A 26,124-nucleotide genomic window follows, 5' to 3' on the forward strand; every position below is an offset into this window, starting at 1 on the left:
TTAACAGATTTGCAGAAATCAATATATTAAGCAATCTAAATATATGTATAGCCAATCAATGTAGATCTGTTTGGTAACAAATTTAGAATGGGAAAAAGTCTGTTTCCCTAGTATTAATCTATAGGATTGCTTTTATGGCTAACTCCCAGATACTACTGTAAGCAAATGCAGTGGAAGAAAGGAGCCTAGAATTCTCTAGGTCTCCATGCAGTTTTTGTTTAGGCAAGTACAACTTTTCATTTACATACCTAGCTCAGACATATAATGTTAGTTGCTTACAACATAGAATAACACCTTTGCTTTTATGCTGCTTCTTGAATTCATACAATTACTCCAAAAATCTGTAAAATTATCTGGGTTTTTTCCCCAATATAAATCCCTAAAACTTTAATAATATCACACAAGTCTTGTATTTGATAACTTGTAGTCATGCATTGCAGTGCATCTATTATGGGTGTTAGAGAGCTGCATTACAAATGCAGCACTTATACCATCACCTTCAAATACATTGTGTGTGTGGAGTGGGAGATGAACGTTCAAAATCACACAGGATTGGTTTTCAAGGTCCTGTTCTGAAAGCATGTGAGATGTATGAGCATATAAATTTAGATGCCAAAGTTTGGGGAAATCTATATTTTCCATGCTGCAGGTTAACACATTTTACGTAATACTTGTGCTCTTTCTGGACATACTAATTTTCATCTCTTCATTTTGTTTTTCCTTTGTAGTGATCATTGCATATTTTCTTCACCTGTAATGCATTCATTTTTCTTGCAATAAAATGATTGTGATATCTTCCTAAACTGATTCATAAGGTTTTTTCTAACATATCTATCTCATTAATTTATGCACTAAGAAATATTATTAGTAATTGTTTACTGATTTAATGGGGTTTTATATTTTACGCCTTGATATTTTATTTTGTGTAATAATAAAACAGATATGAAAGTGCAACAAAATGTTTGTATGTTTTTAAAAGGCAGAGAGATAGGAACAGATAAATTTAAAAAAAATTATGGAAAGCATTAATACTATAAGAATTGTGGACTTAATCCACCAAATTTTGCTGGGAATGGAAGAGTTTTAAAATATGGTATTAAAATACGCATTTTTCTGGTTTTGGAGAGTGTTACAAGGCAGCATAAACATTTATTTAAAAATACTGTGTGAATAATTTCTTGTTCTATATTTGTCATTTTATGTGTTTGGACTGATCCTTCCCTTAGGTGTTATGGGATTTAGAGAGTATAATGCAGGTAAGTTTTACACAGATCAATGAGGCCTTCCATACAGTAAGTTATGTTTCCTCTTATGTGTCAAGCATCAGGGTGGAATAAGAGTTTGGTAGCTTGCTAAGAGATAATTTGAGATTGTAGATTTATTATGACTGATATAAAAATTTAAGAGTTCTCAAATAACAGAAAAGAAGAAGGTAAATAAAAAGTAGCCCTTTAAAATTTTTCATTTCAGAAAAGAAAAAAATGGATAAGAGAAAATCAAACAATGGAAGATATATTTGCAGATTATGTACTCAACCTAGATTTATTCTAGAAAATAGAGCAGTCTTTATGTGCTTAAATTAAAGTTGTACATTAACAATTATATATACGTGAAGATATTTCCCTTCTTTTAAATCTTTTAAAATAAGTAATATTCATCCTGAAAGAAGTAAAAAATACTATGAAAATTTAAAAATTACCAAAAATCATAATGCATTGTGTGAAAGGAAGCAAAGCAGCTGGTGTTTTTTATTTTGTCTTCATTTTGCTCTTTTTGCACTGTACAGCGTGTTAATATGTAGGATCTTTCTCCAGCAAATGTTTAAGACTTCTTTACATATGATGATGTATATTAAGAGATTATGCCTTTTGTGAATGAACAGTACATATACATATACTCAGGACTTCTAATAATTAATAATAATTTTGAAATTCACTCAGCCACACAACAGCCTGACCACAGTCTGATAATCATGTTGCTGCTATTTTCCATCATATTTCACAAGTTAAGAGTAAAATTTTTATCACTTTAAGATGTAGAAAAAAACAAAAAAGAATGAATTTTTAATCTCCCTATTTTATTAGATGCCCATTGTCAACATGTCTGTGTTGAATAACGGATTGTTTAAACTGGGTATATATAACTGTTCTACATAATGAAGAACACGTTGAGAAACATAATGCAGATTTTTTTCTACTGTTTGACCTTTCATTTAAACTATTTTAGTAAAGGCAAAGTCAAACTTCAAACATGTAGGAAAAGACAAAAAGTATTAGCCTAGAAATCCACAGTAATACAAGTCTTGTTACCATGCATGCAGGGCTTATAGTACATATTCTATAATTGTTAATGTCTACATACATATTAAATATATTTAGCATGTTGTATCATCTAACCTGAACCCAAGCCATCTAACAGCATAATCAAAGAGATAAATTCATGTCACAAGTACTATTAAAACAATAATCATTGATTTTTTTTCTTTTGTTTAACCAAAAAAAAAAAAAAAAAAAAAAAAAAAAAAAAAAAAGACTAAAAAAAATCACTGGTGAATTTTTTGTGTGTAGAAAGAAAGCTTATAATTTTTTGCTTTTCTGTAGAAATTTTTAGAATTGCATATAATTTTATTAAAAACAGAGGGATTTGTGTGCTAATTATAAAACATTCTGTCTTTTTACTGAATAAGAAGCACTTTTTTTTAGCATTGAATAGCCTCATTATTAAATCTTAGAAGTCTAGCAGAAACAATCATATTGCAAAGGTTTCGTGCTTGACCTTTGGGGGAAAAAAAAACAATTAAAAGAAAGACAGCTTGGAGAGATTCACAGATTCTTCCTACAAAGCACCATTTGAAGAAATAGTATGTCACTTACTGCATTTTTGGAAGATAGCACCAGAATACTCCTGGTTTGCAGACAAAGCCTCAATTGTGATCAACATCAAAACTATTGGAAGACTACAAGTATACTGAGATAACTGAAATTTCAAAAAAGCTCTTCAAGTAGCAGATTTTATCATGACACTGATTTTAAAACAGAAAGTCCCATTTGTTTCAAAATGGACTTACACTTAAAAATCAAACATGCAATAAGGGTTTCAGCTGCCATTTTTCATTACATGCTGATTTTTTAACACAAGAAGCTAAACATCAATGCACATTTATTTACCCAAATTGTTTAGTGAGGTATATTCAAATTATTTTTGCTTTTGCTTTCTGAGAATACTCAAGGGATCTATTTTTCTGAACAGGAATTCCTTTGTGCGTATAGCTGTTCATGATAATTAAATTCAAGCATTCTTTCCAGAGCATCCATGCAAGAAAATTTTATGCATTATTTGCTTTTGAAAAATATATAGTATTTTATCTCCAAAAAAAAATCCTCTTTTCTTATATACAGTATTAGTAAATCACATTTGACAATTTTGAACATAGTAATATGCATTATGTGCAGTAATGAGGTCTGGCACAGCCAAGAATTCAGCATACCTGTAGGTCAAAAGAAAGATCTGTGCAGCAAATTATCAAAGTTTCCATCCCACATTTCAGGTTAAAATTTAGTTTAAAAAAAGCTTTTCTTTGCCAGGGAACTTCTTTTAAATGCTGTATTACTCTGCTGAAGAAAATATTAGACATTAGGGGTTGGTTTTTCTAGGGTTTTTTTCATTGGAATTCCCTTACTTGTAGGGTTCCTTAAACTGTTACTGAGCCTTAATTTTAAAGGGATCAGTATAAATATCAAAGATAAATCCTTTGCTATTATATAAAAAGAGTTGTCTATGTACTTACAGAATCCTGAAGGTAGTGTTGTTTCTGAAGTATTAAAGGGCAGAATTTCTCATAAAGTTGTAAATGATGCTAAGACATCAAAGTGTTCCCCTCTGACAGGCGTTATGTGATTGCAGCATTGTAGGTGTCTTTGTTTTCTATTCATTGCACATTTTCACAGCTGCTTTACTCCATAAACCTTTAAATATTTATTTTGGTGTGGTACTTTTTTCTTTGATTTGCAAGAGCAGACGATAATGAGCTTCAGGAAAAAAAATTGTGTCAATAATACTTATGTCTATATTCATGTTTGTTTGTTGTCTTGAATACAGGTGAATCTGGTGTTGAAGAGTGGGCCCAGTGGAGTACGTGTTCAGTTACTTGTGGTCAAGGGTCGCAGGTGCGAACCAGAACTTGTGTATCACCTTACGGGACACACTGCAGCGGCCCTTTAAGAGAATCAAGGGTTTGCAATAACACTGCCCTCTGTCCAGGTAGTGTTAGCAGCCAATAAATAAAATTGTGGATGTTTTTGAACTGTATAATGATAAGAATTTGAAACTATATTTATTATTATTATTATTATTATTATTATTATTATTATTATTATTAATGTGGATTTTATAGGGGCATTTCAATTAAAGCAGAGAATTGTAATTCTATTCACCTGTGAATTTTTTTCATGTAGGTTATTGTTTTTATTTTCAGAACAGTCAAGATATGGAACAAGAGCACCTTTTTTACAGACAGTTTCATATTTTTTGTAAAAGGTCTATATTCTCTCATTTTTGCTCAGAAAAGATAAGTTAGCATGAGTAAAAAGACAAACTAGGGAAGAAATACAGATCATGAATATATTAAGAAGCAGAGACTAATTAAGAGGGTGGGTTTACATATATTATTTGACACTACCATTGCTTTGCCGTTTAGAATACTCTCTTCTAGGCAAAGGGCCAGACAATGTTCTATGAACAGCCATGTCTTCATGGACTTCCTTTTACATTGTTTTGGCAAGAAAGGGCAACAGCTACCTATCAAAGGAAAAAAGATCAGACAAAAGGAACTCTCTTACATCTGACACACAGTAAAGGTCATCAGTGTCTTGCATCGCAGTTTTCCTACTCCTTTTGTCTGAGAGATCTGGGCATTGTTGGAGTTCAGCAGTAGTTATACACTAAGGAGAAGAGACAGGCATATTCAAGTTAGTTGCTGAAAGGGCACATCTTTCTTTAGACTTTACCTGTGGATTAATCTATGATGGGAAGCAAGAGGGAAGGCATATGCCCCATGACTACATTATTTTTCCTCTATTGTGACTGAAATGCCAAAAAAAAAAAAAAAAGACCATCCTTCAGATGTAAAAATTACTCAGGTCTCTGTAACGTTTGATCCCAAGAGAGGGGTGAGCCATCTTCAGCTTGCAGCTCAGTACATTTTTGACGTAAACTAAATTGTCAAACGAGAACTCTTGGACTTCATCTCAATGAGCAGTAATATGTAGAATCAAACTCTCATGTTACTGTGTGTTGACAAATGGCCAATGGGAATTGCATATGATCCTATCAGAGTTTGTGTATAAGCATTTATAAGCATTTAGGGAGCCTCTGTAATGGAAGGCAACTTACAAGATTGTCTCTAGGTGATGGATGATGGTAACAAGCATTGCTCTCAACAACTACTGCTTTTCTATTATGCTGAAGTTAAGCAATTCACATGAAAATTTCTAATATTTCAGAGTAGAAATGTCTAGTTAGAGCTAAATTTTTAATATTTTAAAAGTGGTAGAACTTTACACATGGAAGTGTTTCCATATAAAAATGGCAGGTATTTCTAAAACAGTTAGAGTAGCTCAGATAGTACCAGAAGGGGTAAATACTGCAAAAGAAATCTCATGTACAAAAATAAGAAGGGAAAGAGGAGAACTATAAAAGAAATGAACAAATATTGCAAACAATCAAAGACAGAAATATTCAGTTGAAGCTATGTGAAGAATGAATGTGAAAACAACAGTCCACTTTTCACAATGAGTTCTGCCTGATTTCTTGCTAATTAGTACTAAGAAGAGGAAACAGGATTAAATCACCTAATTTTCAGAATTTTATCTTCATTGTCTCCAGAAAGTGATACGATGTTTTCATACAAAAACAAAGCAAAACAAAACAAAAAAATCCAGGTAATGCAAAAGCCAAGGTAATTAATTTGCTGTCAAATTAAAACTGGAAAGAAGTTAATTCTTAGATATGATATGGTCAAACAAACTTTAAACAATGCTCACCCTAAAACACTGCTCCGTATTTCTCAGGTGACAAAGGAGTTGTTTCCTTATATCTTCCTATATACGGCGTTTGTTTCCAGATACCCAATATGAGCAAAAGCTACCAATTTATAGTCTCTATACTGCCAAGATACTTTCTTTTTCAGCTCACCACAGCTGATTCTGATAATCTCTATGTATATTGAGTTACCTTTCCTAAATAATTAGTCTTCTGGGCTTAATCCTGCATATTGTTCCATACAGTTACAATAACCTTATTAATTTATGTTCTCTGTCTCACTACAGGGTCACTAGTGTGTAGCATTGTGCAAGATTAGCAATTTAGAAATGTGTTTTTCCTAGGCACAGCTCCATTAATTTTTAAAACATCCCTTTAATTATTAGCCCAATTATCCTCTGTCCTCATTCTATTGTGTATCCTGTCTCAGAAAGTTGCATAGTTCAGTTATTCAGTTATGGTCCAACCATAAAAAAATGTGGTGTGTACACTAGTGTATTTAAAACAGGTATTTGACAAAATGATTAGAAAAGGGGTGGGAGGCATTGTGAGAGCTGGAATGTTTCCTAATCAAAAAGTTACCCCTTCAACAGAATAAAAATATGTAGAATGACCTAGTGTACTTCATGCATTTATCCGTAGGCTTCAAAGGAACCTGTTAAACTTGCAAATACTAATGCAAAGCTTTCAGACTACTTTTTCTATTGCCTTTAGATATTCTTTATATACACTTTAACATATTTTATATGCTGTCCAAGATACTCACTGGAATGTTAGAGAACATATTTCTCTGTGATCTCAATGTCCTGGAAAATTTGGAAAATGGGATTCACCTAGTTTCATATATATGTATGAATTGGAATAGAACTTTAAATTTCAAAATAGTACTACTGATAGTTCAAACAAAATAATGAAGGAACAACATACATAATTTTTTACATAATTTTTGGGTTATTTATATTTATTTCAGACCAGTACTATTCTAGAAAAGTACAGCATAGCAGACAACAAAACATAGCTCAGATAATTTTTATTGTCACTGATTCTTTTGTGAGTGGGGACACCTCAAGATCCATTACTGCAGTGCTACTGATTCATTTGAGTTTAGTGAACAATTTCTAACACAGCTAAAACTTAAGGGGAAAGAACATGGGATTTCCATACCTGCAGATCACCTCAGCTTCTCTTTCTTCTTCTCCATTGCCTTCAACACCTTTTGCCACAAAATTTAGCTGTAGCTTAGCATTTTCAAGCTTATGGGTAAAGCAAGACATGGTAGGAGCAGGAAAACAGTGAGCCATTGCAAACATTTGTATTCTCAAATGCAGCTGATATTTTTGGCTATATTACTTGCTAAGGTAGTTTTACTTATCTCCCTTTTTATCTCTCCCTTATTTTATTGCAGCAGGGCCTGACAAAAAGCTTGTCCACATCTTTGGACACAATAAGGTCTCCATGGAGACCTCTCTTCCAGGCTGAACAACCCAAACTCTTCTATTCTGTCTTTTAGGAGAGATGTTCCCTCTGATCATCTCTGTTGCAGTGCTGTGGATCAGTTCCAACAGGTTCAGGGCTTTCTATGCTGAGGACCCCAGAGCTGGATGCAACACTCCAAGTGGGGTTCCACCAGAGTGGAGCATAGGGGCAGAATCTCCTCCCTCACCCTGCTGGCCATGATGCTTTTGATGCAGCTCAAGATGTGTGTGGCTCTCTGGGCTGCAAATGCACAGTGCTGGCTCAGGTCCAATGTCTCATTCACAAGCAGCCTGAAGTCCTTTGCAGGGCTGCTCACAATCCCTTTATCTCCCATCCTGTGTTGAAATCAGGTTGCCCCCAAGCCATGTGCTGGACCTTGTTGAACCTAATAACATTCCCATGGGCCTGCTTCTACAGCTTGTCCAGATCTCTCTGGATGACATCCTGTCTGTCAGGTTTGTCAGCCACACCACTCAGCTTGGTGTTGTCTGCAGACTTGCTGAAGGTGTGCTCAATCCCACTGTCTGTGTCACTGATGAAGATGTTAAACAGTACTAGACCTGCACCACATCAATGGCCATCATATTCTTTTTTAATATCTGTTTAATTTAAAGCTGAACATATCAAAAGAATTTAAACCCCAATAAGAAGCCACAAAATATGTTTGTAGGATGAAGGCCAGCATGGCCTAACGCCTCCTTCCACTTCACAGCAGTTGTGTGTTGTGAACACTGTGGGTGTTCACTTCAACATGATTAGGTTCACAGAGTGGCAGAGAGATGGGAAAGATGCTTTGCAGTAATCCAAACTTGTTGTGCTAGCAATGTTTTTGACAGAGAAGCTGGCAATAATTTGAATATTTTTGTCCCAAATAATGAATCTTGCATCTGAAACTGTGTTATAGAAAACAGTAACTCCTCTGCGGGCCAGCTCTCCATCTGGTGTAATTTGGCTTAGCTCATCTGGCTATAATTCATCAGATGCTATAGGGGATTTTTTTGCATTACAAAATACTATTAAAAAAAGAAGATGTAAATAAAATACCAGAAAGAAAAATCAGGGGTAAGAAACTTTAAATTAAGATGTTCTTTTAAAGATAATCTGGATAATAGTGGGGACTTCTGTAACATTGTTTCAGAGTTACACTTATTTATTATTGGACTACTAGTTTCAGATACAAAAGTCTATAAATGCAAGAAGGTGCTGTGAAATTTTTACTTAATGAGATAAAATTTGTCATGGAAGATGATTTTTGGCACAGCTTAATTTAAACCACAAATAAACAGAGGCTGCTTTCAGTGCACCCAAAATGAAACATTTTGTTTTGGCTTATGTTTAGTTCCAAAATCACATAAGAATTGTACTGTGTTGCTGCTAGCATGCAGTCAACTCTTGCTAGAAGAAATATACATCCTCTTGGTTAAAGACAGTACCTTCAAAGAATTGTTCAGCATTTTTTAATATTTTTTAAATAAAGACAACTAAGTTAGAACATTTTGACAGCATAGAATCAAAATCCAAATTAAGCAATAGGCTTAAACTTGTGCCCTGAAAAAACACACTCTATGTCTACACAGAGTCAAGACCTCTCCAATTTAATATTTTTCAAGAGAATAATATTTTTAGAATTTGGATTAATTTTGTTTAGCTAAGTTTTAAACTTTTTAAAATTCTTGTTGCATCTGAACATTTTAATCAACCATTGTGGTATCAGGAGATGAAATTATGTCATTGTTATTGTTTGGAATCTAACCTGACAAACTTTTCGCCTTAGTTTTGCTTATATGATAAAAATTTGGAATCTCAGAGATGTGGGTGGATTTTTAATTTAATACTTTGCTAATGAGAAAAAATATTTGGATTGTATACCTGAATCAAAACAGGTGTAGAAGTATAAAACTTGTTGAGAACAGATAAAACTAAAAGAGTTATGCGCAGGTATAGTCATAAGTTTACTATATTTAGAAGTGCTAGGCTTTCTGCTTTTGACAAAAATGTCTCAATTAATCAAGGTTTCTAAACTAACTAGACTAAAATCTGTCACTTTAACATTACTTTAGACTGTTCCTGAGGGGTTTTTGGTGTTTTTTTTTTAATATAACTGAATGTGATATTTAGAGTAAGATAATAAGGATTTAGGATGTGGTCTTTTTGAACCACTTTTATGTGACCAAATTATAACCTTTCATCAATTGAGCTGTTGTCCAGTGGGTTAAAATCTTCCCTGAATAAAGTTTGACATTTTCTGTCAGGTACAATTTCTCAGAAGTTAACTAACAAACTTTTTATCTCAACACTGTGCCTGAAATGACAATTTTTCTTACTTTTAATGAAAGGCAATAGAACTTACCTACTTTCTGAATTCCCCTTGATCTTACTGATGAATTTGTGATAATATGCCAGGGAGCTGAATGTCCTTCCACAGCCTTGCAACTGAATTTCACCTCAGGAAATGTTATTCTGATTCCTGCAAGAAAAGGGTTGTATTTGTAGAAACTGGGCAGGTGATATGTGCCTTCAGGGCAAAGGAAACCTATATATGAGAAATTCTTTCACAGTGATAAAAAAAAGTGAGAACAAAACAGAAAATGTATTTCTTCTGTAATGTTTTGAATCATTACCACTGATGCACTCAGATGTTATACACAGTTTGCCCCTCCAGACACCCTTCAAACAGACAGGGCTTCAGAAACAGAATTATGTGGTACTCAGTGAGATGTTCAGTCTGGATACTAAGTCTTTGGATTTCTCCTAAATGCTTAACATTGCTGCAATTCTCACCACTACATTCCTGTTCTCACATTGCCGAATTTATAGTCGTGCAAATGCTCTTAATTTAAGCAGAAGAAAAATAGATAAACTTTGTTTTGCAGTATTATTCAATTTATATAGAACTGTTTTATGAATATATGTCTAGAGAACTTTCTGAAAATTTCACTGAATTTTTCTGTAAAAGGATTGCAAATGGTATGTAAGCTCACATGGATATTGTATATCAGTTTCCTATAGTGGAAAACGTTTGAAGTAGAGAAAGATTAATCTTCTATCATTCCTTATATTAATAATAAGAAACAAAAATATTATCAAATACAAAGATAGTGGTATACGTTTGTAATTAATTGTCAACTGTGAAGGTATTTGCGGCTTGTTGAATGAATGTTTTTCCAAGAGTAAAGCATGAATTATGGTGTGTTAAATCAATGAATATGTTCATGGAAGTTAATGGTGCATATCTCTTTTACTTATATGGTCTTGGAATGTTTTAGGAAGATAATCAAGATAATCTGCTGCCATATTTCCACCAGACTTTAAACAACTGAAAAGACTTCAAGATTACTGCTCCAATTTGTGATACTGACATAGTAATAAATTAGTGCATTTATTCCTGTAATTTTAAAAGAAAGCTTAATTTTGATTGCTTCCAGATTTTAGAGTTGCCTTGATACAGAAAGTATATCCCTGGTTTTCACAAAAACTAGCCCCCTGAAAATCAGGGCTATTAAACATATTGAGTCAGTGACCAAAGATGTCCTATGTAACTTCTGAAAAGGAAAGTCATCTTGTGTAAAACAGTCAAAGAAGAGAAAACATGATAGTAAGATTAGTTTAAAGATCAGAGAAAATGTTTCAAAATATATTTTAAATATACTTTAGAGCAAATATGATTAAATTAAAATCAACTAAGTATATGTTTTCCTATGATCAAAAAAGTATATGTTTTCCTATGATAAAGCTTACCAATGTACTGATTTCTTTGAAGGTGGCAAAATAACTTGCATTTAAAATATTGATCTTGTTTATTTTGAAATCCTTTCGTTACTTGTGTGTCTGTTTCTGGTTAAAATCTGTATGGTTTGTTGCAGTACATGGCGTTTGGGAGGAATGGTCACCTTGGAGTTTGTGTTCATTCACATGTGGTCGAGGCCAAAGAACTAGAACAAGGTCATGCATACCTCCCCAGTATGGGGGAAGATCATGTGATGGACCTGAAACACAGCACAAACCTTGCAATATTGCACTCTGCCCTGGTGAGCTCATATGGCAACTCTCTGCTTTCTTACAGTGCATTTAATGTGGGTTGCTTGGGATTTCTTTTATAGCCCTTTGCACACAGGAAAAAAAAACATTATCCAAAGTGACTAGCTTGAGTAATAATGTTCATAATTCTGATTTTAGTGGTTAAAGTATATAGTCAGGAGGGTGAGTCTTCAAGACAGATGCAAACAATATTTACTTTCTTTGAAGTACTCTGCCTGTAGAGCACAATATGTTGTGTAGGAAGTCTTGATTCAGGCTGGGTCTCAGACAAGCAAAAGGCAGACAACTCCCTGAGTATGGCTTAAAGAGAGACATTCAGAGGTCACATAGTTTATGTCCACTATATCTGTATGAATTATGTTTGCTTAGAGATTCACTGTAATTATTTATTCATCATATGACAAACATATTTGTGAAACCGTAATATTTGAAATGCTAAGTTATTCAAAATGGATATTATTTACATGTGTGCAGACAGAAAGGCTAACACAAGCTAGGGCATCATTTGAATACCTGTTAAGTTTTCGTAGTACAGATTTTAGGTGCCTCATTTCTGATAGTTATGTGCTAAACCAATTTCAAAAAATTGGCACTAACCAAATAAACAATGTATGGGCTTCATGTTAAACTGTCTATCCACTAAAATTAAAGCTTACTAAAAAAATATTCTTGCAAAATTGATTTTTAACATTTTGTCTTTAGATTGTGATTAATTTAGACCCAGTTTTTCAAAATGCCTGTATACATATAATGCATCCAATTTGCTTCGGTATTGTGAAGAAACACAAAAGATATTACACCTAATCTGTCAAAATATACAATTAGAGAACTCTGGATTTTGAACCATCATTTCTACCTAAATTACTTTTAGAGGCACTTCTGTACTGTTACATTTAAAAGTAACACTTTAGGTCTTTGCTCAATATTAAGATTTGCTGCAATTTGTATGTTGAGTTTATTAAGAGAATCTTCATGTTGAATTCTCGTTTTTTAAGGGTATTTCTAAAAAAGAAAACTCATATACTCTTTCCTCCTAAAGATAAATAAGAGAGATGTATGAAATATATATGAGAAGCCACAGAATGAGTTTTCTCCAAAGACAGTATAATAATTGATTTAATCTTTTCTACCCTAAATAATACTATATAGCAACGAATAAAACTGAAGAGGGTGCATTGAAATTTAATTTCCATAATGTTTTCCTCTTCACATAAACCTTTTATGATTAATGAGTAGAACTAGCATCCATGTTTGGAAAGATTTCCATTTTCTTCTGAATAAATTATCAGGATGTAGCTTCATAGCTTCAGAGGCATCTGCATTGAGAAGTGGTTCACAACCAGGCATTACATAGAATATTTAATATATAACTTTAGGGAAAAGCCTCAGAAAATCTCTTCCTTTAATTCATTTGGTGCTGAGATCCTGGGCCCAGGCAGGATATGGATAGTATCTTTGAAATGTGCTGTTGTTAATGTCTGACATTAGCAAAATAGCTTACTGTTTATCCACTGAACAGTAATGCACCCATATAGAACAGTATGTTTAATCACCAACTTTAAGATTCTGCTTTTTATTTTAGATATTAACACCAACAGCTTAGGGAGCTGCTATTCCAATTCCCCTTCAGAAGAATCCTGAAACAGGGTTCGGCAAATGCACCAAGCGAAATTCCTTGTTTGGAGTGGTGATGCTTATATAGCACTAGTAGTTATAGAACCAGGTTTTCAAGGACTAGTATTAATCAAAATTATATTAGAACCTACATTTTGAGATTATATTTAACTGCAAGGGCAATGAGGAGCTGATGATTGTCGCAATCTCTATGAATGCAAGATCCAGAATTAGCACAATTAGTCATAACACATTTCATAATGCTTGCCTGTTTTTAAACATACTGTCTAGTCCTAATATTATCGACCATATAGTTTTTAACTTGTATGGAAGCATAATTGCTTTATGGTTTTCATTATCTTGGTTTTTAATATTTTCATTTACCTCAAGACAAATAGGCAATATATCTTATATACAGAATTATTATTAGCAATCATTAACCTTTACTCAGGAGAATATTCATCCAAACTCAACTGCATGGGCTAATACAAATTACTAAATACACAGCCATTTTCACCATTTCCATTTTGTTTAGACATTTAACTTGACAAATTCAGAAAGAAGATTATGCAATATGCAAACAAAACAGCAGATCTGATAAGGAAGGAAGGAAGGAAGGAAGGAAAGGAGGAGCTACATTTGTCCCGCTACATTTTATCTCAAAAGAATATTGAAGAACTGGGATCATTTACCTTAGAGGGAGGATGAATGATTAAAATATATTCAGCTTTGTGAATACAGAGACGAGAGACTGTATGTGAGGTCAAGTGATAAATCCTGTTTTCCTTTTCCTGTTCAACTAAAGACATCTACTGTCACTGTCAGGACCAGTAACTTTATAATCTGACCTATGTGAACTATCACTGCAGCTCTTATAAATCACTTCAGAGGGCTCAGGGTTTATTTACATGATACAAGAATGGCCCTCACTTTTGCCTAAAAATACCAGTCTTTTTTATAAGGCATTGTTTTTAATAAGACCCTTCAAACTGCATGTGACCAAAATCGTTATTTATCCTGTATCAGTGTACAGTTAGAGGCGACAGGCCACTCTTTACGTGAAGAAAAAGGAAAACAGTTTACTATTAGTTTACGGCAGCTGATAGCGGTGGTTTGTGTATTTGGCTGCCGCAAGAAGCCGGGCTGTGCCCGGCCCGAGGCGGGGGCTGCGGTCAGCGGCCCGGCCCCGCGGTAACTCTGCTGTGTCCATCTCTTTTGTGGCCGCCGCGGCAGTGGACGGACAGTGGCAGGAGTGGAGCTCGTGGAGCCAGTGCTCGGTGACCTGCTCCAATGGCACCCAGCAGCGCAGCAGGCAGTGCACGGCGGCGGCCCACGGCGGCTCCGAGTGCAGAGGGCCCTGGGCCGAGAGCCGGGAGTGCTACAACCCCGAGTGCACGGGTGAGAACCGAGCGGGGCCGGCGGCGTCGGGCTGCGGGGAGGGCTGGCCAAGGGCAGGCTGCGAGGGCCGGAGCCGCCGCACCCACCGGGAGCCTGAAACAAACGGCGTTAACTACAGCACAAGAAGTTTCATGTCGACACGAGTAAGAATTTCTTTACTGAACAGCCTGCCCAGGGAGGTTGTGGAGCCTCCCTCACATTCAAAACCCACCTGGCGGTGTTCCTGTGTCACTTGTTCTCGGTGACCCTGCCTTGCCAGAGGGCATGGACTGGGTTGTTTCCAGAGGTCCCTTCCAACCCTAACAGTTCTCTGATTCTGTGAGTGCTGGGGCTTCATTCTTATTTGCTTGATGATGGAAAAAGCTGAAGAATGTGCCCGGAAAGACTGCATGAAGGTTGCACATCAGCTTTTTGGTTTTACTGCTGTTTGAAGGACATTCAGCAGTTTTAGGCAGTTTTTCTGAAGCCTAAAGAACTTAAGTTTTTCATGAACCTAGAAAGTAAATATTTATTAACTGATTCCCTTTTGTGCTGAGACTACTTCATGATCATCTGGCAGTACAAAAGCAGCCTCCCAGGGTGTGTTGCTTCTATATGGACTTACCTTTAAGCCTCATTTGCTCAGTCAGAGCATGTAAAAATCAAGATCGTAAAATAGCACATGCAGAAATGGTTTTGCTTAGTTTCTTTTAAGGGTACTTAGGCATATTGTATATTGTTACTGTACAACAGCACTATACAAATATTTTTTTTAAAAGAGTAATTCTCCATTATGACTGTCGTCACCACTGCAATTATATTTTTCCAAACAGCAAATGGCCAGTGGAACCAGTGGGGCCACTGGAGTGGGTGTTCCAAATCCTGTGACGGTGGCTGGGAGAGGCGGATCAGGATCTGTCAAGGTGCTGCTGTGACTGGGCAACAGTGCGAAGGAACAGGAGAGGAAGTGAGACGGTGCAGTGAGCAGAGGTGTCCTGGTGAGATGAAAATATCATTGCTGTTATTATTTACACTACAATATGGCTAACATTAATGGGCGTCTTCAGGAAAAACAAGATCAATGTCTGTAGTGTAATAGCAATAAAGAGCCATATCTGGCCTTGCTTTGGACAAGTCACTGCTGCTTTTCTCAGTAGATTTCTGTTTATGCAGCTAGGTGCAAATCAGCCCAATTAGACAAATGAGCAATGCATCATGTTTTGAGTAAAGCAAAGTCACACAGTAAAAAAGTTATCGTAAAAATATTTTGATTGCCTGGGAATGCCTATAGTACTTGAAGCATAACAATTTGCTACAGGAGATCTCTTTGAATGCAGTCTATCTGAGACTATCAGGACTGGTTTTGTAATTTGGAATTTCTTTTTATCCAGTGTACTAGTGATGTCTCTAATGCATTTGGGGTAAATTCCAGTGCAGTAAAAATAAAGGATAAGGCGAGCCTTACCATAGTGTAGAGAATGAATGAATGAATACATGAACAACATTTTATGAAAATGAGAGCAATTTTAAAAGAAAGACACATCTTTCTATTACTAAGCATTAATATAATGCTTAAATATCAGTTTTTTAATATACTTTGTATTATTTTTGCTTTGCCCTCCCAGAAGATTTGTCTTTCCACTAGAAGATAATAAAAGTGTACTTTTAAACTTCTTCAAATATGATGAATAAAGAAGAATATCTGGTGAATCAGACAGTATTTGTTGTAAACACACATTACAGTAAAATGTACATTAAAAAGTCCTACAGTAAAAGAATGCACTGTTGGATAGCTGAAAGATAAAAAAGTAAGGTGTTAGTAGGATAAGATATTTTAGCTGTCCACTTGGGAAATTATGTGGTCTGAACCGCAAGCCAGGAAGAAGCGAAAAATCAGTCTAGCAATCTGACTTCTGGACATTTTTACTGGCTGTGTTCTCTGGTAGTCAGAGAAGGACTTAAATGGCAGAGATGCTTTAGGTCAGGAAATGAGATATTTATCAGATGTGAATTTTATGTTATCAAAATAGGCAGCACGTTTACCCCTTGACAGCCATCAAAGAACAGTTTTCAAGGTATTTGCAGTACAGTAGAGCAATTAATCTCATTGCATTCAAAGAACAGCAAAAAAGACCATTTATAGTTAGAAAGTTATAACACTATACTGTAGAAGTTAACTGAATTTAACTTGCATTTTAAATGATCTCTTTAATTTTAATACAAATTTCATTATTTGAAAAGCAGTAAGAAATAGTATTTGCATTGGATTTCTATGCAAACTAACTTCCATAGGTAATGCAGACTTCCCATATAAAAGCACAACACTAATAGAAGAGTAATATGAATCTTTTCAATAAGCACTTAGATGAACTAGATGTTGCTTATAAAACCATTCTTCAAATAATTTGCATTTGAATATTTAAAAGTAAAACCATACCGCTACAGTCCAATTTTCAAAGGTTGCCACCTGCTGTTAATAAAATATTTTACGGATGTATTTACAAATCAAGTGCACACAGAGCTTTATTTGCTAGTTGGTGAATTTATTTATTTACTTGATTAATTCCAGATTAGATTTAGTGTGCTTATAGAAACTATAACCTAAAGCACCTTTTAACAAATTATGCTTGTGCAGACCATTAGACATGAATTACAGATTTATTTGCCTCTAGTCTGACATTTACTGAAGGGTCTCAGATTTAAATGTAGAGAGTGGATAATTTACCAAAATTTTATAAAATTATATACAGATTTACATTCTATAAACAAGAAGTACAATTGGAAGGTACTATACAGAGTTGCTCAAAGTATAAGCAAATTTCATTATTTGCGTGCATTTCTTCCTGGCCCTTAAATAGCTCAGAGAAGCTATTTTTGTCTCATCTTTTTTTTTTTTTTGTTCTGTGTAAGCCACTGAAAAATTTGAGGAACAAAAATGTTGTTCCTTTTTCTTGTATTAGCATTGTTTGCATAAAACAAGATCCTCAGTGTGTAGAACCATGTAATATTTTTGTTGAGAGTATGAAGTTGCTTGTATCACCCAGAGGTTTATAGACTTAAAAAAGTTAAATTATAGCTGCCTTAAACGGTGTAAGCAAAAGTCTAATAAAGCCCTTTTCTATTACAGTGACTGATGTTAATAAGATGCTTTGCAAGCAGAGCTGTTTAGTTGGTAACTGAAAATCTTTCCTGGACATTCTGTAGTTTGAGTTCTGCATTGTCTGAATATTATACAAAATTTTCTTCATAGTTTCTCAATGATTCTCTTTAAATGACTGGGGCATGCACTGAGTTACCTTCAGCAGCATTAAGAGAGGCAGGCTCAGAAGTACAATCTGTGAGCTGAGGGTCTGAAGTGACACAGAGTCCCCCGGCAGGTGCAAAGCAGAATTGCTTTATTCCACAAACTCTGCCTTTTTAAGCCATTTGCCTGTTATCAGTCACATACTTTTAAATCATAACAAACATGATTCAACCACCATACAAGATGGTTATATAACTTGTTTTTCTACTCTAATTCAGTGGAGTCATTTTCCCATAGTCCTTTTCTGCTTAGCCAAAGTAGCAGCCTGAGCCATGATTTTACAAAGCCTTCTCTTTGTAAGGTTTTACCTATAAGAAACCATTATCTGAAAGTTGTTTTCTCAAAAAGCTAGGTTTCTGAACAAATTTTGAGTATCTTAGTTTGTGATTTGTGTTTATTCACAGCTATAAATTTTAAAACTGTTGTTTTTTTCCTTCCATTGTGTAATAATCTAGGAATGAAAAAAAAAATTGAAGGTATTTTGTGTTCACTTATAGGTGCTTTGTTGCATCCCAAATGTCTGAAGTTAAACTTCACTCCTAGTAGGTCAACAGTACTCTGCACTCAAAACATTTTTCTGTGAAGGATAACTTCAAAAAATTGGAAGCAAGTCAGATAAAGTAAAAAAAGCTTCTATATTTGGTAAGCAGCTAGTCTCTCAGGAGTCATGACAGAAGACTTACACAAAATGAATGAACACTATGTCTGTCCCATAAGAATAATGGAGACAGCTAGATAACTAAAGAAATTGTGTCTGATAAGGAGTTACATGGAAGGTGATTGGGAGCTTGTAGAAGTGTATAAGAGAAATAAGGTAATTTCCACCACATGCGTCAGTAAAAATGAAGAGATGGGAGAACCAAAACCAAAGTGCAGCAGTATACAGGACAGAAGACTTCTGTAAATTTACTTTTATGAAAATAGGACTATGTTTTTATGACAGTTTTAAAAATATGTCATGTTTCAACATACATTATTGGTTTCCAGAAATACCTAATTCTCTAATAGTTAAATCTATATTAACTCTGCACATGTTTCCAGTATTAATGCTTTATATGGGTTTTACTCAAAAAAGATTCTCGGCATTTTTCCTATAAGCATATTTTCAGTAGTATAAAGCCTAATATAGGCTTTAGACCAAAGTATAGCTCAAAACAATGCTAGACTATCTTGTTAGTTAACAGAAAGACAAGAGTGCACAACCACCAAAGAATAGCTAATCCTTTCCCACCAATGGTCGAAGTTTTTTTCACAGCAGTATTAGATAGATAAGATAGAATAGGAGAAGGGAGAAGATTCAAATATTTCAAATAATATTCAGCTATATAATAAAATTAAACGTTGTTTTTTTGTTTGTTTGTTGGTTTGGTTTTTTGTTTCTGATTACAACACTATTCTATAAGACATCCAAAAGCTTTTTTCCTGTTGCCTTTGTTTATGATAATTTTGCCTGGGGCATTGAATTAGGATTCAGGATAGGAATGTAGTTCTACCATCATTTGAGCTATTATGTGCTGTAGGCTAACTTGGCTCACCCTTTTGTTACTCTTTCCCATATATGTTATCTGCCTGTGTACACAGTAAACTCTGTGAGGCTGCACGTGTGTCTCTTGCTTTGTCTGTTGTACTGAGCTTCCACAAATCCCAGCTGGGTCGACTGCCTCTGGGAGATGCATGTCTTCTCTCCAGTAATGTCAGAAGACTGTGCTTCTAGACCACTGGCTTTGTTGAATATCTGTGCTTAGGTGAGATGAATTCAGGCCTATCATTACAAGGATGTAATGTGTTATATTTAAATGCATGCTCTGTGTGGGAAGATGCTGCTGATTCACATCATGAGTGAAAGAGGCCTGCCTTTTATTTGCCAATGATAGCAAATTTTACCTCAGTATTTGCTATTTGTTTCTAAATTCTAATAGTTCTCTATGATTTTGCACAGCAAATTCATATTTATCTGTGGGTTTGTTATAAATTAATTGTGCCATAGTTACAGAAATACTTCAGCTGGTCCTGAGAAGAGCCAGCAAGATCAGCAAGGCTTTTTTGACTCAGATATTTAACTTTTTAACTCACACTCCAGTGTGACTATGCCTCCGTGAGTGACATGGGTTGCAGCCTCACAGATGCTTTAATGTGGGTGGATGCCTGATGAGTAAGTTCTGCCAGATAGGCTTTAGCTTTGGGAGGAAGGAGTTTGTTTTTATCCGCAGCACTCCTTGATCCTTGTACAAGGCATTAAAAAGCCAAGAGTCAGCCATAGACCGAGAAAAGGTCTTTGCCTGGGCTAAGTGAAACTTCTTCCAAGTTCCAGCTGCTCCCACACCTCTTTCCGGGTAACTCTAGGTCTTGGGAGTGTCTTTTACTTTCAACACACCATACAAATGCACTGTTTATCTCTTACACTAGGTTAAAGTTTCAATATAATCTTGAGTTCTGAAAAATTTAATTCAAAAGCACACTATTATCCTTCCAAATACATGGGAAATATCTCTGATATTACCTGTTGTCCTGCTAATGTAAAAGAGAAAATATGGTGTTTTTAAGTGCACGTATGGATGCATGTATATATTTTTTTCTAGCAAAAACCCTCACATTTAACATCCAATATGTGGAAAGAAGAAGAGTCTTAGTTCTGAAATTCAGCACCTTAGAGTGGTGATTAGTGAACACAACACATTTGGAATGGCCACAGCTGCATAACAAGTATAGTTCTCAGACAGCTCTAAGCTCTAGCAAATTTATGTAATTTATAATATTACCTCCTTATTATGTTAATTTACGCGTCTCGAAACAGAACATTTCTTTTGTTTATAAGGTCATCATAGAATGGTAATTGCTTTTGCTTATGTCACCAGATGGCTTATGTTTATCAAAATCTTTTTTCCCAGTTTTTTCCCAGTGTAACACTGTCCTGATGAATTCACTCTGTGGGCATATCTGAAGCAGGGCTAGTGTTCTAGATTATGAATGTAACTGACTTTCTTTGGGTTTTGCCATTAATGCATGTCTTGATTTTTTAGCAGCACCAACTGTCTTGATTTACGATTCAGGAATGCTGATGGTGAGGCAAATTTAGCAAGCAATTTTTCTGCCCAACTGTGATTCATATTAGTATTACTGCACCATCTGCTAGGTATTCTTTGTCCTCTACAAAGAGAGAGTACAGCTTTGTGCAAAAGTCTACTCAGTTCCCTTGCTCACACTTCCGTCAGCAGAAGTACAAAACAGGGAAGATGGACGATTTTATGGGTTAGATAACGGGATGGGCAAAATCTGTAGTCTGTTCCTGCCTCTGCTAGAGATTTCCCGTGCAACCATGAGTGAATCATTGAATTGCTTTCTGCCTTACCATGCCATCTGCTAGAATGAATTTCCTTTCTCTTTTCTTTTTTCTTGTTTCGTAACCCCTTCTCTGTAATACAGCAGGGTTACATTTTTTTCTGGAAATACATATAATAATAATAAACAATTCCTGATTTTCTCTGCTAATCTTGGAGTGAATCAGATTTCAGTAACTAAAATGTCAGTGATGTGAGTTGTGAGATGACTTCAGCCAGATGTTTTCTGTGCTAATCTAATTTACTCCAAAATCATAAACTGGAATCTGCACTAACATACAAAGAGCAAAAGGAATCTGTAGTTGTGACCATCTGAAAATAAAACATGAAGCATTTGCTGAAGTTTATTTTTCCTCATGTAGTTCTGTTGCTACAAAATAGTGACAATATTTTTTCCTTTTAAATGGTATTGCAATAACCAGTAAAAGGTTATTTTGCTTTATAGACACCCAGTCCCCACATTATTGACTATACTTTCTTAATTACCAACTTCTACTGGAACACATTTCAAAGAAATAACCTGGTTTTATAGTAACCTTCAGAATTTAGCACCTTTAGCACACTTAATGTTTCAACTGTCATTTCAGAAGTGATTCATTCATATAAAGATTCAATTTTAGAAAAATCTTTACAAATTTCACTTCAAGATCAGCATTATAACTTATCACAGTTTAAGTCTCACTAAGTTTCTTAGTGTTATTGATCAATATATAGCAACAAGGAAAAACTCAAACCTATTAACATTGTAACTACAACATAAAAAGTGTTTGCTTGCTGGGGAGAATAAAGGCACAGGTTATATGAAATAAATTCCATCACAAAGACAAATATGCAGATTTTCAGGCTTCTCGTTTTTGTACTTCAGGCTTGAAATTCGGCCAAATTATGGTAACATGTACATCTCAGAAAAAGGTAGGATGAAACTGAACACTTATTTTTCTGATATAAACTATGTTAACGTTTCTATTTAAATTCTCATTTATAAATGGCAGCACCTTATGAAATATGTCCCGAAGACTATTTGATGTCAATGGTGTGGAAAAGGACCCCAGCTGGGGACATGGCATTCAATCGATGCCCTCTTAATGCTACAGGTACGGTACTACTCTGAAATCTAATGATGATAAAAAAGGGGAGAAATATTTTGCTTTGTGTCCTAGATAAATTATTACTAGACTCATATAAATATGCATACATGTGAATATATAAACCTCACATATTTCCTTATGCTTATGCATGCAAATATACACATATGCATGTGCTGTCTCTTACAGCTTACATATATGCACGGGTCTGTGGTATGTGTACATGTATCTGTATATATACATATGTATACATATACATATGAATATTACAGCCACAGAGGAAATGCTGAGAAGAAACCAATTTGACTGGATCTATCAGGCAAAGCGATGAAAATGAGGGAAAACATAAAAATCATTTAATTAAGAAAACACTGCATCAAACAAAACATCAAGTAAACATTGAAATGTGTTCCAGGATCTTATACTGCACTCTATATGCCGATGATCATTGCATGAAATTCTTTATGTGTGTGCCTTTAAAATAGCATGGAACATAGATTAAATAAGGTTTATTCTTTCCGGTTGCTCACTTATATAAATCTTTTTTGTGCTCTTTGTGTCTTACAGGCACCACTAGCAGACGCTGCTCTCTCAGTGTTCATGGAGTGGCCTTTTGGGAACATCCAAGCTTTGCTAGATGCATATCAAACGAGTACAGACACTTGCAGCATTCAGTAGGTGCAAAGTCAGCTTTAGTACTTGCTCTGTTTATTCATTGCTAATCACTGGCATAAAAAGAAACTTACTTATTTACTCTTAGGTTTCTCTTAAGCAATACCAAGAGGAAAACAGATCAAAGAAAGAATAATTCAAGTTAATGGATATTATTTTGATCTTGTATAATGCCAGTGTTTGTGAAATAAGCCTTGTCTTACTGTAGAGGTGGAAAAATGAATCAGATTCTCTTCTTTCATGTCCACTGCGTGAAATTTTTGTAGGGGTCAGCGGCAAGACATATTTTAGTTTATTAAAAATGAGATGTGAATAAATGACATTTACTGGAAGAACAACTTGCTGAGAATTTTTTTATGCTGTAAATTCTTTAATTGCAGACTAGGAAGCCAGGAATATTTCTTTTTGCTATCAAATTTAGAATTTCACCTTTGAATGTAACAATAGGAGATGATTATAGGGTAAATCTATTGCAGTGTCTTGGAAAAGGTAAAGTAACTCTAGATGAAGGAATACTATGGGTGTTTTTTTCAAACAGCCTAACAAAAGGTTTCTTTGCATAGCATAGGCATTACACAATTATGTACTGCCTAAACATATTTACATAGATAGATGTAATACATTATGTATATTGCTTTATAAATATGTTACCATGGTATATGTTAGGTGTATTAGTTACCCTCTATGTCCCTTAGCTGAAGCATTCAGCCAGGTTAATACTATAGTGGGAAATGAGCCTTTGAAGATTCTCATGGACAATGGGTTTTCCCTGCATGATATATTCTACTGACATTCTTATTACTCTGCATCCTTTTCCAAAGGCCACTACTCCATTTATCATTCAGCAGAGGCACACTAATACAGCTCTGTGCTTCATGACTTCTCAGCTTCTCAACCAAGTGCAACACTCCTGAAACATGTTTAAAATTCTTTGGTGGCTTGTAAAGCACTAGCCTGGCTTCCATTCCTCAAATCTGGATTCCTACTTAGAGGAGATTTTGATTAATTCCTTTAAGCTGCATTTCTGTTTTGTTAGACTCAATTTGTTTGAGGCCTGGGATTCAGTTTCAGTGTAGGGCAAAGCAAGAATTATTTTAAAAATAGGACAGAATAGATTGTCAGAGGAATTTTCCCCACTACACAGAAGCTTCTATTTTACACAGCTGCTTGCTTGCTCATGTCTCTGTTCAGTGTTTGTGCTCAAAAAGATGTTAAGTTGGCTGTAGTACTTTTGCGTTTAATAATTTTGGCATTCTATTCTGTTGCAAAAATTTCATTTGTTATGTCTGTGCTAGTTAGCAACTCAAACTGTGTAAAATGTTTCATGCTACTCAATGATTTGACTTACCTGGCTTTGGTAGGCACTGGTAATTTTTCAAGAGCTGCGAGTCTGACTTGTTGAACAAAAGAAGATATTTCTAACCTAGAGCAGATTTATCTTTTCTTTCTATATTTCCCTTTTGGAAATACTAATTATGCGTAAATTACACTGTGAAATATTCTTTCTGCCAAAGAAATTTTTAAAATAGGTAATGCTTCTTTAAAGTTACACAAGCACCTAAACATATTTTTTTGCTGCACAAAATTTAAAGTCTTGCTCATGTGCATACAAATTAAAGAAGAAAAATGGACTTCTTTTACACTTGTGAGCTGTTCACAAGGAAAGTTGGTCTGTCTTACATCTTTCTGCTTCTCCAAGTGAACAACGCAGCATATTTAAAGAATCAGAGAAAATAGAGGTAGAGACCTATAAGGTCATCGCCCTGCAAATGTAGGCTTGTCCCCCCACGATACATATGTCAGTTCCCTAAATCCCTGAAAATAGGGCTTTATAAGGAGCTGCTGACAGACGGTGTTGCTATAATAAATATGTGTGCTTATGAAAGCATTTATGAGTTGTCTCAGTGCGCTTAACTTACCAATAAAGTTATTTAACCAACTCAGACCAGGAATAGAGGGGGGTATCACTCTGAATATTCCCAAAAAAATCTGAGCTGAATCCCTTTCATTTATTATCTGAACTATATAAAAGGAAATTAGATGCACAGTTAAAACAAACAAACAAACAAGGTGTTTCTGAAGTATATAAAGCAGTTGATATACATAAATACAATATTTAATACATTAAAGCATAGAATACAGGCAAGTCCCTGTCTTTTTGCCCTCAAAACAAGCTGCATATGATCTAGAACCAGAAATCACATAGTAGAATTCACATGATGCTGTACCTGAGAAAATATTATGTAAAGAAAAGTGTTCAGTATGATGGAAGCCATAGACCATAGACATAGACTTGGCCATAGACCCTGCTAAATTGGCTACACAGGTGCTGAACTGGAAGCTTATAGTTATACTAGTAAATAAACTTCAGCTTAAAAGCCATCCTTGTTGTCATCTGCACTGTTTAACTGGGTATGTGTTAGCATGCTCCCTGACCATTTCAGACCGTACCAGTGAGCATCCTCCCAAACAATGCCTACCATCCTTTAGAAGATAGCATAGCAGAGAAGCCATTGTCAGTAGGCAATAAAAGCATGGTTTTCTGGGACAGAGGAGGGATAGAGAGTTTAATGTGAGGAAATCACAATTCTTTGCTATTTATAGTGTAGAATTTTGCCACATAATAACAGGTGATTGACCCCTGAAGACTGTTTCCTTACTGTATGTAACTACTGTAAATTCACTGCCTCCTACACAAAGCTTCTTGTATTTTTACAGTTTTCTGTACTACTCCCCTGGAATTGACATGGGAAAAATTTCAACCCTTAATAAGCAGTGTTAAAAAGCTGAAACCCAGCTAGTGCTGTGTGTTCTTCAGCTTGACTCAAGACTTGTGCTAAGACCAACATGGTAGCTCTGTAAATCATCCTAGAATGGCACCATATTTTAATCTTAAAGTCCATTTGAAAGTCTGTTTGTAAAGATAGAGAGTCATTAAACTAAAAATACACCCATAATGCTAAAGATAATATACTTTGCTCATAATCCCCAGCACCATGAATAACATGGCTTTTTTCAATCACTTAGAGAATGTGCCAGACTTCCTGCCTCTACTGCATGCCCTGGCACTTCAGATGTAGGTTATGGTACCTCAGAGGAAAATGGGGTTGGGTTGCATTGTCTGGACTCTTTTTGATACATATATCAATATTATGCTTAATATTCTATTGCAACAGTTTCA

General features: G+C 35.1%; 1 protein-coding gene across 1 annotated transcript in view; it reads left to right on the forward strand.

Annotated features, from left to right (window-relative positions):
* ADGRB3 (adhesion G protein-coupled receptor B3) overlaps positions 1-26,124 on the forward strand; it is a 446,784-nt gene that overhangs the window by 180,079 nt on the left and 240,581 nt on the right. The window contains exons 4-9 of the mRNA XM_066314980.1: positions 4,099-4,260; positions 11,379-11,543; positions 14,401-14,565; positions 15,378-15,542; positions 22,179-22,280; positions 22,839-22,945. Of these exons, the coding sequence (XP_066171077.1) occupies positions 4,099-4,260; positions 11,379-11,543; positions 14,401-14,565; positions 15,378-15,542; positions 22,179-22,280; positions 22,839-22,945 (866 nt within the window). The remainder of the gene's footprint in view (positions 1-4,098; positions 4,261-11,378; positions 11,544-14,400; positions 14,566-15,377; positions 15,543-22,178; positions 22,281-22,838; positions 22,946-26,124) is intronic.

The sequence above is a fragment of the Sylvia atricapilla genome, chromosome 3, assembly GCF_009819655.1.
Source record: "Sylvia atricapilla isolate bSylAtr1 chromosome 3, bSylAtr1.pri, whole genome shotgun sequence".
NCBI classification, from domain to species: Eukaryota; Metazoa; Chordata; class Aves; order Passeriformes; family Sylviidae; genus Sylvia; species Sylvia atricapilla.